This window comes from Camelus dromedarius, chromosome 6 (genome assembly GCF_036321535.1).
Source record: "Camelus dromedarius isolate mCamDro1 chromosome 6, mCamDro1.pat, whole genome shotgun sequence".
In the NCBI taxonomy this organism is placed as follows: domain Eukaryota; kingdom Metazoa; phylum Chordata; class Mammalia; order Artiodactyla; family Camelidae; genus Camelus; species Camelus dromedarius.
In genome coordinates this window covers 6694392-6709054 of record NC_087441.1, presented here as the reverse complement: position 1 = coordinate 6709054, position 14663 = coordinate 6694392, and the positions used below count along the sequence as shown (strand labels likewise).

The 14663-nt window shown below is 44.8% G+C and overlaps 2 protein-coding genes across 4 annotated transcripts in view; one reads left to right on the top strand and one right to left on the bottom strand.

Moving 5' to 3' along the window:
- SLC22A3 (solute carrier family 22 member 3) overlaps window positions 1-4294 on the top strand; it is an 86902-nt gene extending 82608 nt beyond the window's left edge. For both annotated transcript variants that reach the window (XM_064486504.1, XM_031456648.2), the window contains exon 11: window positions 2730-4294. In XM_064486504.1, the coding sequence (XP_064342574.1) occupies window positions 2730-2790 (61 nt within the window). In that variant the 3' untranslated portion in view covers window positions 2791-4294. The remainder of the gene's footprint in view (window positions 1-2729) is intronic.
- Window positions 4295-4926: 632 nt separating this feature from the next.
- The window catches only part of LOC105086291 (plasminogen), a 41322-nt gene continuing 31585 nt past the window's right edge, over window positions 4927-14663 (bottom strand). Inside the window, exons 15-19 of one of the 2 annotated variants that reach the window (XM_010976751.3) lie at window positions 13159-13233; window positions 12448-12588; window positions 10779-10885; window positions 5791-5936; window positions 4930-5314 (exon numbers count right to left, since the gene is read on the bottom strand). In XM_010976751.3, the coding sequence (XP_010975053.3) occupies window positions 5153-5314; window positions 5791-5936; window positions 10779-10885; window positions 12448-12588; window positions 13159-13233 (631 nt within the window). In that variant the 3' untranslated portion in view covers window positions 4930-5152. Of the gene's footprint in view, window positions 5315-5790; window positions 5937-10778; window positions 10886-12447; window positions 12589-13158; window positions 13234-14663 lie in introns of both variants that reach the window. The other variant, XM_064486503.1, reaches the window with a different exon arrangement.

Sequence of the window (14663 nt, the reverse complement as noted above, 5' to 3'; positions counted from 1 at the left end):
ATGGACAGACAAATGAGACGTTATGGGTAGACAGCCAGAAGGAAGACGGAGGAAGGAGAGAGCGAAAGAGACTGAGTTGAGGGAAGGGTGTCTAAGTGGTGTGCAGGGAAAGTTAATATCCAACCAACACAGAAACATGAAATATATTTTTTTATAGAAACAAAAATTCACATTACACAAACTCTTTCTAACTCTCTCTGTTTGAAGTCTTTCATAATAAAAAGATAGGAAGAGAGAATTTGGAAATGAGAATGCATAGGAAAAGATCTAAAGTAGTAAAATAAACCTCTGGGAATAGAAATGGCTTGAGGAGAGAATGCAGATGAGACATCAGTTTTATACTCTACGGACTTCTGAACTGTTTGATTTTTTTTTAATTGCAACTCATGGTCTTGTATTATTTGTGAATTAAAAAAAATAATTTAATAGCTATTTTAAAAATAAGAAATCAATCTTCTTCTAAACAATGACTTGGAAATTAAGGGCAGGGATCTCTAAATTTTTTCTAAATATATCAAAAAGATCTATGAAAAGACTGAAATGTTAGTAACCTCAGGGCAGATTTATTCTTCAGTTGGTAGATTGGGAAGAGAGTAAAAAGAGACTTTTTTTTTCCATTCTTATATATGTGAGCGATTGGTTCATTCACATATGTCATTTCATTTAATAGTCAAAGTGATTTTGTCCAGGTTCTTATCCTCACTTATTTATATACTAGGAGGTCAATGCTCAGAAAGACTTCACAACTTTTACACGCTAGGGCCGAGATTAGTATTATCCGGTGTGCAGGTGTGACTCTGTCATTCGGGGCAGTTTTATTACCTTGCACTGTATCTACTTGACTATCAGTATTTTAATAGTGAGCCTCTCCCCGGTAGGATTAGAAATTTCTCTCTTCATAGCTCCTCTTAATGTGGTATCATCCCCCTCCCCAGAGATGGGCAAGCATTGCTAAGCATCTCATGAGCATTTTACCAGATCTTTAAAATCGATACAGTGATTTCATTGTCCTGTGTCTTGATGCTATTTTGAAAAGTAAGACTGATGAATCATCTCAGAACTTCCCTGAGAAAGCCTTATCGATACCCTCAAAACCAAAGCACTAGCTCACATTGCAGTGGCTGACCCTGACAGGACTGGCCCTTCAGAGGACAGGTGGATATTCGTCCCATGAAGTAACCCAAACAGATTCTTACGCCTGTTTGTAAGTAAACATAGGCTCTTCCTCAACCAAAACTACCTACTTTGGACTCTAAAACAATGCTTCAGGAAGTCTGAGGCAAGGTGGAGATTCTCTGTGAGACGCTGCCATTTTGTAAACCAGAATGAGGAAATTTATAAACAGTATTAAAACCATGTGAAGTCCTCACGAGTGTTACACCCGGGCAGGGTGTCGCTCCATCCAGGAAGGATAAACATCCTGCTGGCTGTCCTGTCACAGACAGTTACTTGGCTTGTATCAGGGTGGGGGGTCCCTGATTGGGTAAGAGTGCCCAGTCCTGTCAGCACAACGGCAGCAACGCTAGCAGGCCAGCAGGATGAAGGGAGGCGGCGTATTCAAGGTGAAACGAAGCAGGGAAAGTGGCGAGAAAGGGAAAAGGACTGTCTCCAAGTCTGACAGCCAGGGAACTTCTCATGGGCCAACGTGTCCTGACGGACCTGTTCGGGGCTGGGATACCCAGGAGAGCATCCCGGCCAGGCCTTTAGGGTCAAAGTAAGACGGAGCTCAGTGCTGACCACTGGTGACCGTGACTGTGTCGTTGGAGCCTCAGGACGTCCAGCTGTCAGTGGTGCCGAGCCCCTGCCCTGCACGGTCGCTGCCTGAGCCCGTGGCTGTGCCCTGGGCCTGAACACTCCAGCGGGGGACTGGGTTCTTCTTTTTGACTCCGCTCCATTCTCTGCTGCTTGGGCTTCTGCTTAAATAGCAAGAGTGACGTACTCCGTCTTACTCCCCACGCCAGGCAGGGGTCAGGTGTTCAAAGTCATCAGGGAAAAGCAGAGGAAGAGATCTGAGAATGATATGAGACCAGGGCTCTTCTACCAATTCAGTCGTATTAAAATGAGAGTTAAACACCTGGAGGCGATGGCTTTTGGAAGCAAGAGGGCCATGTGAACGGTGTGCAGGGAAAATTAATATCCAACCAATATACAAACCGGGAGAATTAGGTCAACAAAAATTCAAGTTACTCAATCTTTTCTAATTTTTTTCTGTTTGTAACTTTTCATAATAAAAAATGGGTAGATTAATTAATTATGCCTAGTCCCTACTCCTGAGAAAGCATGTGATAAAAGTCCGATTTACCGTGCTGCACGGCAAGCACATTAATTGCATCCTTTAGTTACTTACTCTGGGGAAGAAACGATTTGGCCCTAAGTTACTGAAACCCATTCACATTATCCTTTCTGAAATGGCACTTAACCATTATATCATTTCTGCTTTTTTTTGTTCACATCAGCAGGTCATTTCTAAATCATCTGTTACTGAGTAGAAATTTATAAAGAACTTATGTATTCCATAACGCTTATAAACCACTGCCTCGGATCTGAGAGCAGGTGAAACATGAGGTTGAAGACAGTGATCTTTGTTCCCTTTGAGTTGGGATTTTATGAGCGCTTACGCATGAGTGTATTCGGTCAATAATATTCCGTAGTTGCAGCAAAAAGCCTTCCTTCTAACTGGCTGTCTAATCTTTCATAAGGACTTTCTCTTTTCTCCTTTGTTTTATTAGTCCACATTCCTATAAATGTGGCAGGAAAAGGAAAAGCCAAGTTTCTAACTCTCGCCTTTGAGGCCCCGGCCAAAGACACGGGGACAGAGTTCTGCAGGGGGGCCCCCCGAGGAACCGACGTGCCTTGCAGAGGCGCACGTGTGTCTGTTTCAGCTGTGCGGCTCCCGGTGTTCTTCAGACTTCACAAAGACTTTCAGCCTATCCAGAGTATTTTTATGTAACGTTGGACGAATTAGGGTTTATCATGCTGTCGAAGTTCCTGGGAACATGTTATATGTGGCTGGTTTAGCAAAGAGCCTGTTGTGTGCACAGCTCCTCTGGAAGCTTTTCCTAACATTGGGGCAGGGTCTCTGACCCACTATGTTGGAGAGACAGACAAGAGAAGCCCCACCCAGTTCTCACGACAGCTCCATCAAGAATGCAGGCTGCACAAATCAAGGATCTGGGGAAAGTATACAGATCAAGAAACGAAGGCTCTGAACTGAGTGTGCTGGAGATTCCAGGCAGGATGAAGGATGAAGATTTGGGAATCTTGTCAATGAAGAGACTAAGCCCAAGGACCTCGGGCCACATGGCTCTGAGCCTTTGCTTCTTCTTCTCCCCTTGAGTTCCACAAACCCCTGCAGCAGCTGGGGTTGCAGGCATGTCCAGGACTTGCTCCATAAATAAGAATAAATCTGCTGTACAATTTGGGGATGTGGCTCTGATGTAGAAAATCAGGTTTGGTCCTGAAATGATTCAGGATGATTTTGGTCCTCCTTTAGTGGTACCCAGAGCCACGTACTCAGTTTTTTACTGATGAAACCCAGGGGTCATGATTTCATGGGTCTTCAGATTTTAATCATACATAAAGGGATATTGATCTTACATTTGCAAGTTCATTTCTATAATGGTGCCCATGGTCAAGAGTGAAAAAGATGGACAGATCTCATTCAGTCTTGACACTTTTAACTTGTCTTGGGAAGCAGCTTACATTTTAGTTTAAAAGAAACAGCAATCATATCCATGCTTAAAAGAATTAGCAGAAGCTTTATAAGTGACTTTATAGATACTAATAAGGCATTTGATCTGTCTTTTTTGTTATTGAGGCTTTTGAAATGTGGACTTTAAATGCAAATATGCTCTCTTTATGATGTTCTGCTTTATATGTTATATTTGTTATATTTTCAGACTCAGTATGTCTCTTATGCAGAACTGTTTAATGAATTCTTGTGTGTGGACAGGCAAAATGGACGCCAAAGGGAAATCTTGCCAATGAGGAAGAAAATTTCTATGTGAGCACATGATGATATGTACGATGTGTGTGCTCTTCGTAAAGTGAGTTTTCAATCCTTAAAGCTCACCAGAATTGAATATGAATGTTTTATTTCTCAATGAAATAAACACAGTTCTTTGAGGACACACTGCTGCATTCCCCTTTCATTCACACACACTCGCATTTTTGCTTTCTTGGCACTGCTCTTTGCTGTGAGATGACTGTGGTTCCTTGACATGATCACCTTTGAATTGTATTTTGAGTTGACATTTTGGTTCTGGTAACAATAAAAAAATTTTGATTGTCAAGAAAAATCAATTTTCACTCTTTCTTTTCTTTTTGGACACGTGTCACTCACTGTAAAACACTGTCCCATGCAACAGTGTGCTGCATACCCAGACAGCCAACTACTGATGGAAATTAAGAGGTCCACCTTCAACACACGTTCGTTGTTCCTTTGCAGGCTCTTGGCGCTGTTCCTAGACTCGTATGTGACCCTGAATGACATTCAAGACTCTTTGCTGGTCTCGTATCACTCTTCCATTGCCTGGTTTACTTCTCAATATACAACTCTCTGCCCAGCGTCCCCTGTGCTGGGCTCAAGTCAAGTTGTCAGTTACAGATTTCATGCCCAAGAATAGAATTTGTTCTCACGATTCCCCACACACATTGCAGCTTTGAAAACATCCATCTCAGTGCCAGAAATGAAGACACTAAATATGTGTGTCAAGGCGTCTTTCGCTGACAAGGTAAATATATGGGTGACTTACTAGGACCTCTCTATGACCTTACAGCATCTTCATCTTTTATGCAACTCTTCCTTATGAGAAAGGACAAAATCAATAAGTCTGTTAGAGTTATACCATTTAAAATTGGTAGGATTAACAAAGAACGTGAAAACAATGAAAATAAAAAAATTAAAAGAAGTACAGAGTTTATTTTCAGTAAATGTCATAGCTGTATTGCCTTATTATTATGGAATCCAGCAGTCCATGGACAGGAAAAAGTTATCCACAACTATACAAAACAACGTTGAGGCTTGGCAGAAGATGGTAGTTAAGTACAGTGTCTTAGTTTGATTACTGTCAATTATTTCTGAGCATGCTAAATTCCCAACCCATGTTCCAGCTTCTAGAGGTGTGGATTCTTCACTCTGTCTCCCATCCAATTAATTATTTCTCATTATTTCTTCAATCCAAGGAACAAACCTTGAAACACGAACATACACACCAGGCTTATTGGGGCGTGCACAGCCAAGACCCCAAGAAGTGACTCCTTGTAAAATGTATTTGTCCTTCTCGAAGCAAACCAGAGGCCCTCCACTGTCACCCTGTTGCAGAGGGAGGGGAAAAGCCGAGTGAGGATTAAGCGTCCATCCTTTTATCATGGGGTGTCATCCTTCTATAACCCAAATGTCAGTTTCCCTGGCATTTAAACATTCCATTCCCATCAGAAAGGAACTTACTAACATATCGTTTGAACATCTGCCGTGCTTCAGCACTTAGCACAGTCTATGCAACAAAACCATTTAGTGCTTCCTGGGGGGGGAACCCTTGTGAAAACTGTACTCATCCCTTCCTGCCTTGGGGCTTCTCGTAGGCACAGTAACCCCAAGAGCACTCGTGAAGGAAGTGCAGCTGCCAAACTCCCCTCCCCACTGGAAAGGCCACCATGGGGGTCGCACCGCCAGCGCCCTCGCAGAGACCTGTGGGCCATGGCTGGGATGGGACTTAACTACTCCCTCACCACCAGTCAGGAACTCAGGCCAACAGGAGATGAACTTCGGTCGCTTTAGTCTCTGCTTACCTGGCAACTGTCGGTGCCTCCAGCCAGGTGCCCTGCACAGAGCTCACTGGATCTGACTCTCCCGTCCAGATACTCATACCGATTACACACTTTGTTCTCAATCACAGGGACCTGGGCTTCCTTGAGCGGGCCAGCCTTGGAAGTGCCTGTGTTTAAAAAGATTAAAGAAATGGTTACTGGATGAAAAACACGTCCACAAGGAAACCTCTAGAACAACAGGGCAGCAATGACAGATCTCTTGTTTGTCCGTGAGGTTGGATGGAGAACTCTTTCTTTCTTTTTCATCCTTGAAAGTGTAAACATTATATAAGATCTCCTGTTCCCATGACCTAGACTTAATTAATCTGGGCTTCGTTAGGGGGAGTTTGAGGTTCGTTTTTTAAAACTATAAAGAAATTTTTAAAAATTTATTTTATTTTACTTTGGAGAGGAGGTCAGTATGTCTATTTATTTATTTGTTATTAGTTTTGTTTTTGTTTTTAATGGGGGGACTGGGAATTGAAGCTAGGACCTCATGCATACTAAGCATGTGCTCTACCATTTGAGCTATACCCCATCCCCCTCCGAAGAAATGTATTTTTAATCCAGAAAGAGAGATTAACTTTACTGCTACCATTTGATATATTATTGTCTTTCAGGATTTTTATAGGATTTTTTTTTACTACTTATATCATATCATAGATTTTTTTCACACAATGTTACAGCTTAAGGGCTTCTCTAATACTGCAATCTTTATAATCAGTATTTTAGTGGGGACTGACTGCTTGCTGAGTTTGGGATTTCCTTTTGGGGTAAGGAAAGCATTCTGTAAAGGGCGGTGATGGTTGCACAATGTTGTGATTGTATGAAATGCCCCTGAACTGTATACTCTTCAAACTAGTTAAAAGAGTAATTTTATGTTATATATATTTTACCACAGTATAAAAAAAAGAAGAACTATCATTTACTGAGAATTAACGTTTTCAGGCACAAGCTCATTATGTGGTGTATCTTATTTAATCCTTACAACTGTCCTGGGACATAAGCACTTTTGTCATTCCTCTTGTTCAGTTAAGGAAACTGAGCCTCAGGAAGGGTGTGTAGTTGGCCCAAGATCACCCAGCAAGTAAGTGGCAGAGCTGGGATTTGAACCCAGGTCTGCAACGTCACTGCCCAAATTCTTCACCACCATGCTCACTGGCTTCTAGAGTTGCTCTCAATGTATCACACCTTTATTCATACAGTTTATTCTTATCCCTTATTTTCTCAAGTCTAAGTTCCCAGGAATTATATAGACATATTTATGGCTCCCAATAACATTGGCAAATATATTCTAAACGTCTGTGACAGCGCAAAATGTCACAAGGAAAAAACTCGCTGCACAACACCCTTCTAAGTGTGTGGTTTCTAATATTTTTTAAATATTTACTAATGTAATAGGTGGTATTGTCCTAATTCATTTTCTAGTTTACATTTCTTTTCCAATTAGGGACAGTAAACATTCTCCCACATTTTTGCTTTACTCACTGTGTTTCTTTTTTTGTGGGGGGAAAAAAACCCTGCTTTTTTATTTTGGTAAATTGAAATAGAATCCTTACAAAATTTCAAGAAGAAATGATGTTCCCCAGATGGACATCCCCAGGCATATCTCAGTGTTTTCACAAGGAATCCAGTTTTCCAATTTTGTAAGCCCAGCTTTCATGAGTTTTGCAAAATCTTTGCTTTGCCAGGATGGCCCAGCCAAGAAATAAAGAATTATTTCTTCGCCAAAGACTTTGAGTACACTTGGGAAATTGTCTTGAGCTCAGAAGACTTACACTTGATCTGGAGCGGACAGGAGCACCTAAGAGGACCACCATGGGGAAGGAGGGGCTTGTCCCTGTCCTGGCCGGGCAGAGCCACTGCGGAGGAAGTTCCTGACCACAGAAGAACTGGGTGGTGGGTGCATTATTTAAATTGAGTATATAATTAAGGGAGGGAGCATCATTCTCAAAAATGTTTGCTAAAATTAATTTATTCAAGCGTCCTGTACTTAATCTGCTTTCTGAGCCAGGCAGATATTCTGATGCTGGGGACAAATCCACTGCTGACAAAGGGAAGTGGTTGTCGTCTGTGCAGAGGTGCTGCCACCCTGTGGCCACAGAACAGATGGCACTTCTGAGGGTCTGAGGCTGAGGGGGACCTAGGGACCCGATGGGCCCGGGGAGGAAGAAGCAGGTCCCTGAAAGTGCCCCACGATTGCTGATGAGCAGCTGGCCTGAATGACCCCCTTGGCATCAACAACTTGCGTTTGCACATGGAAGTCAGGGAAAGTCTTGAGACTGAAGGGGAGAACCTGACCTCACACGGAGAACTCTTATTTGATGTCATTATTGACGTATAGAAAATTGGTAAACAGATCTGGCTCATGTTTGGTGATTCCTAGTCCAATGAATACACTGAGAATCATTCTCTCAGTTAGACATTCAAAGGAGGCCTGGAAAGACAGGGGAGCCCAGTGCAGGATGGTGGTTAGAAAAGTGTGGTGGTGGGTGGTGGGTGAGACAGGAAAACAGTGAATGGGCCTTGGGGTCTGGCAGGCCTGGGTTCCACTGGGGCTCAGCTACACATAGGCCATGCGATGTTTATTGATGATAGTGATAGTGGTGATGATGGGGAGGGTTGGGGGTTAATCATGATGGTGATGGTGATGATGATGGTTGTGAAAATGATAATGGTGATGATGGTGGTGATGGTGATGATGGTGGTGATGATGGTGTTGGTGATGGTGATGATGGTGACGGTGAAGATGATGCTGAGATGGTGGTGGTGATGGTAATGATGGTAATGGTGCTTGTGGTTGTATAAGAAGCACAGGAGCTGCTAAAATACCATCTCCAAAGCACTGAGCACTTCATATACATTGTCTATATCCTCACAGTGAACTTGTAGGGTGGTACAGATGAGAAAACTAATTTCCCAGTGTCCATGGTAGAGCCAGGACTCATACCCAAATCTGTATAATTTTAAGTTCGTGCTTTAATCAGTTAGATACTGTAGAGAACATCTGTTGGTTTTCTGGCTCTCGAGTAGCCTTTCACCTACATCCCAACATCCTGTGGAGGGTTCCAACCTTGTGGGTGTGTGTGGTTCTCTCGGGCGCAGGTGACACAGGTTTGATCAGTCAGTGATTGGTTCGGGGGCGGGGAGTGACCCATCAGACCTATCAGAGCTGGGTGGACTTTGCCAGCCCCTGGGGAGCAGCCGCCTTTATTCCTCTTTGTAGAGCAGTGGTACCTGAGCCACCAAGGATGTGCCTTTTGTGCCCATGAACGGCGCCTTCTGCGGGGTAGGAGAGGACGTGGACCTGGGGACATCATAAGTGCCAGCAGAATTTGCAGCTTGCAAAGAATTTTCCCTTTATGTATTGGATTTTCTTTCGTCTTTTTTTTTTTTAACATGTTTGAGATTTTTGAGGGGGGAGAAATTAGGTTTTTTACTTATTTATTTGTTAATGGAGATACTGGGGATTGTGGATCTCGTGCATGCTAAGCACGTGCTCTACCACCGAGCTCCACCCTCCTCCCGCATTGGGTTTTCTGCCACTTGCAGAGTCGTGCAGGAAAGAGTGCAGCCCATCGTTAACAAGACTCAGCTGCACGTGGTGCCTACTGCACACATTTGCATCGTTTCCCTCACACAGCCTTGCAGCCCACTTTCCAGCTGAGGAAACAGGTTCAGAAAGAGTTTGTGACTTTTCTCTGGATCTGCAGTTCCTCAGTGGGAGTCGGGGCTCTGATTCAGGTCCATCTGCCCCTCGACCGGCGGCGGGGCCCGCGGTCCCTGCTGCTACTGCTCTGCACCTTCTTTGAGCCTCAGATTCCTCATTTGCAAAACTGGGGGAAAAAATATCCAACTCACAAGGGTTTGTAGCGTTTAAATTTTTTTAAATGCAAAATATTGGAGCAGCCCGGCACATCCCCAGGGACTCGTCCTTTGCCAAGTTCCCCCTTCCTTCCCCTCAAGGCTCACAGACTCCAAGTGCAGAAAGGGGGACCATGGGAAACCCAGGAGGTGAGGTTTTAAAAATAGTAGGTAAAGTGCAGAAAGAAGGAAGACAGTTTTGAAATGAACAAGACTAATAGTTTTTAACCTTTTTTTTAAGCCACAAAACCTTTCTTAAAATGAAAGCTTATGCAAAAGACTAATACGAGAACACAATTTGAAACCTCTGATTTCACCAGTGAGGGCTTAGATGCCAAGAGGCACAAAGAGGTGAGGTGACTCATCCGGTCTGCCCCGCTAGTGGAGAGCTGGAACTATTTTCCAGGGCTCCTGACCCCCACTCCGGTGCCCTCCCTGACACTTCCAAGAAAGTGAGGCAGAGATCTGGAACATTCTTTCAATGTTCCTAGGACTGAGTCTGAAGGATATAGTTATCATGATGCTGATAATATAATGCGGGCCATACTGCAAAGAGAAGACCGGATTCTCACAATGTAGCGCAGGTGCTGATATGGGACCTTGCATGAATGTTTCCTCCCTCACCCCCACCCCATCGACCAGGGCCAAACCCCATCCTGGAACTGGGACCTTTTCTTCTTTCCCCCAGCTGTCTGTCTGCCCCACCGCCAAAGCGTCTCCACACAGACACCAGACAAGTGGTACTTGAGGAAACCACTTTAACTACAATTTTTGTTGCTGTTTTGCACCATGTTTGGGAACTCTGCTTGGTTAACTGCACATAAAAAATAATCTAACCCCGTTAATTTGTAGCTTGTGTCAAAACCCGGCTTACCTGCGGCCACAATATTAACATTGAATCTATGGGCTAAGAGTCTCAGAGAAACACTGCCCCTCCCTGATCTGTGCCCCTTGGTGATTGATTGTGGAGACACAGGCAGGTGCCCAGACATAGTCAGGAGGGAGTGTACCTCATTCACTGATAGAACTTTGTGCAAAAGATCATTTTCTCATATAGGCTGCGGGTCAAAACCAATTCACTATGTGAGTCACAGAACTTCTCTTACCTTGGGTTTCTCCCCAGCCAGTGATGTAACACACCGTCTGGTCAGCAACCACGTAATTTGGGGAAGGCAGACAAGCTGGGATTACCTTGTCAGTGATAATGGCAGGGCTGAAAGGAAAACATCAAAAGGTACATTTGAGATGCTCAGCATCACTAATTATCAGAGAAATGCGAATCAAAACTGCAGTGAGATATCACCTCACACTGGTCAGAATGGCCATTGTCAAAAAGTCCACAAATAATAAATGCTGGAGAGGGTGTGGAGAAAAGGGAACCTTCCTACACCATTGGTGGGAACATAGTTTGGTTCAGCCACTATGGAAAACAGTATGAGGTTCCTTAAAAAACTAAAACTGGAACTACCATATGATCCAGCAATCTCATTCCTGGGCATATATCCAGAGAAAACTCTAATTTGAAAATACACATGCACCCCAGTGTTCATAGCAGCACTATTTACAATAGCCAAGACATGGAAACAACCTAAACGTCCATCAACAGATAGCTGAATAAAGAAATTGTGATGTATTTATACAATGGAATACTACTCAGCCATAAAAAAGAATGAAATAATGCCATTTGCAGCAACATGGATGGACCTAGAGATTATCCCATTAAGTGAAGTAAGTCAGAAAAAGAAAGACAAATACCATATGATATCACTTATATATGAAATCTAAAAAAAGGATACAAATGAACTTCTTTACAAAACAGAAAGAGACTCACAGACATAGAAAAAGTTACAGTTTCCAAAAAGGAAAGAGAAAAAGGGATAAATTAGAAGTTTAGGATTAGCAGATACAAACTATTATATATAAAATAGATAAACAACAAGGTCCTAATATATAGCTCAGGGAACTACATTCAATATCTTGTAATAATCTATAATGAAAAAGCCCTTTCTTTCCTTTCTAGAATATCCAAATACCCGAGGGAGTCACTTCTCAGTTTACGGACCCAGAAAACTTGGGAAGTGTTTCTGACCAAACCCAGCAGAGCCCCACTTGGACTCCTGACGGCCGGCCTTGTGCTGCTGGCCTGGCCAGCTCATCACTGTCGGCTGCATCCCTGTCATCTGGAACCCATCAGGCACATCTGATGTCCTCCGTGTGCCTTGTTGACCGTCCCGAGTGTGCCTGTTCTCAAAGCAGCCGTCTGTTTAATAGTGGTCTCCACCCGGACCTATTTCCATGTACCATTAACTTTAAGTGCCATAAACAAATGTATCATTTCATCAGGCCGAATAATAAAATGCCATTTCATTAGGAAACATAAAATGAAAGATAAGACGAAGATGAATTTGCTCTTGTGAGTGTGTGTGTCTACACTGCCTTTTTTCAAGTGCTTTGAAATACATAATCTCATTTGATTCCCCCAAATATATTGTGTTGAAAAGAGAACATCAACATAGAATAACTGAATGAATCTCTGCTATGGGTGTGTGTTAGCTGACTGGGGAACATGCAGTGAGAGAGTTTTCAGGGGAACCCTTGCACCTCACTCTTTTTCAACTCACTCTTCTTCCTCATGAGGAAACTGAGTCCTGGGGCCTCTGCTACGACCACAGCCAGTAGGAGGCAGACGGGGCTGAGCCAAATTTTCTCACTGGAAGGTCAGTATTCTTCCCAAAGCCCCACTTCTTAGGGCGGAGACCACCGATGAGCCAGTACCTGCTCAGCTTCAGCAAGGCGATGTCCGCTCCCTGGGGCCCTCGGAACAGCTTGGACACTTCCAGTTCCTGAACGTCCGCTTCAAGGTTGACTTCTTGGTGTGCGCCCAGGATGACCTTGTATGATGTCGGCCTTGAGGACCTAGAGGAGATGATGACATTCGGAGCAGAAGACGGGCCAGCCCTTTGTCAGGTGTGCTCTCTGGGCCATAAACGGATGTCTTCTCCCCGCTCGACTACTGACAATCAGAGACCTCTGAGTGGCAAAACACCAAGTTCACGGTTTACCTGAACCTGGCTGTCAGGAATGTTCTCGGGGCTGCTTTTGGCCTGACCACAGGGGAGGATGATACTAACACTGAGGTCAGCACAAGGACAGACAACCACACTGGGCAGCCTGGGGAGGCCAGTGCCCGTGAGGGTGAATGGCTCTGTCCTGCCGGCTACCCAGGTCTGCAACCTGCCAGAACTGGGTCTGTCTTCTTCATTCTCTCTAGAAACACCACCTTGGCTCTAATCCAATGGCCCTGGCAATTCTGCCTCAGCTCCTTCACATCCACTCCTTGGTCCCTAGTGTCACTGCCATGGAAGGAAGGAAGGAAAGGGAAGAGGAGGGGAAGGGAGGGGAGAAGAAAGAAAAAAGGGAGGGAGGGAGGAGGCAGAAAATCTTCAAGGCAAGTAAGTCTTGGGGTCTGGTGTCCCCTAAACATACCTCTCCAAGCAGTGGGTAGCAGTCAACACCCACTCTGGGGATATTAAAGTCCCTCCACAGAAGTGCTTTAGAAATCTAGAAGGAAAAAGGGCCAGGATTTTAGTTCAAATCTGATTACTTAGTCCACAGAAAGCCAGAAAGAAGAGTTCACTCTGTTTGGTAACATCGGCTGTTCCCAAGTACAAGGCTACCAGCTTATCACCAGGATGGCAGGAGCCTTAAGTTGTGCTCCCAGATTCTCCACTAAGACAGGCTGGGACCTGGCACCTGGGACCCCAGGCTGCAGTGCTGGCACCTGGACAAAGTTTCCTTGAGCAACAGAATACAAAGAAACTATAAGGGACTAAAAATAACTCCATATATGTGCAGTTGGGGCAAATTATGAACAAGATACAAAAACACCAAAAACCCAACTGCCGTTTCTGAGGTGTCAGGAGCAAAAGCAGGGCACTGTGCATGACCTGTGCACACAGCACCCCCAAGGGGACGGGCAGACTATCTAAGCCGGCCCTCCGGCCCCGCCCCGAGCCTGCCCCGCCCCGGGCCTGCCCCGCCCCTGGGCCTGCCCCGCCCCTCATCCCATTTAAGGGGCCAGCTAGGGAAGCTGTTGTTTGCTTTCACTCCCTGTGCTGCAGCACGAGTCCCAGGAAAGCCTTGCCTGAAGTTCTCATCTGGCCTCGTATCAATGTCTATTGACTAAGGAGTCCAAGAACCCCGGGCAGAGAACCAGGGGCTCACCCACATGGCTCCGCAAGGCGGCTGCGGCTCAGGAGGGGCCTCGCCACAGAAGGGCCAGTCCACGCAGCTCCAACAGGAGGCCCATATCCCTAGCTTTGACCCTTAGCCCTGGACTCCAGCTCCATGAGGTCCCTTCCATTTCTCTTTGTGGTGAGTCATTCTTCATGGGGCCAAATGTGATTGACAGGCATCTGCTAGTTTACCTGAGAAAGTTCGTTTTGGGGGATACTCCCTAAACCATTTACCTTATAGGACAGCTTAGTCACGTGGTAGCTCAGAAAGCTTGTGTGAGCCACTTGGAAGCCCATCTTAATGAAAGGGACACTAACAGTGGAGTGAAGGGTAGCTGGCCAGGCAATTATCAGTCAGGAAGGAGACCACAGGGCAGCTTGGGAAAGAGGGGATTTGAAATGCATGAAAGGTAAAGGCTCTATATAGCAATGAGTTACTAAATAACAAGGCAAGGCAAAGAAAAGCCAGCTCAATCACAGAATGAAATATACTGGAACCAAGTCTACCAGAGGCATCTCACCAGCGCAGGGCGGAAGACCACTGAGCGCGGAGATGGAGTGAGAGCATGCGCACTGGTGCGGAAACGCGAGGGGACGCACCACCAAGAAGCAGATGAGCCTGCTTCCCTCCGTGTGTGCTTTGGATGGGATACCCGGGAAAACCGAACTTGTTAAAGGCGAGTGCCACTGAAACGGTTATCCGAATCGTCTGGGTACCAGAGCATTCATTCCTAAATGATGGCGCTCGTGAGCTGT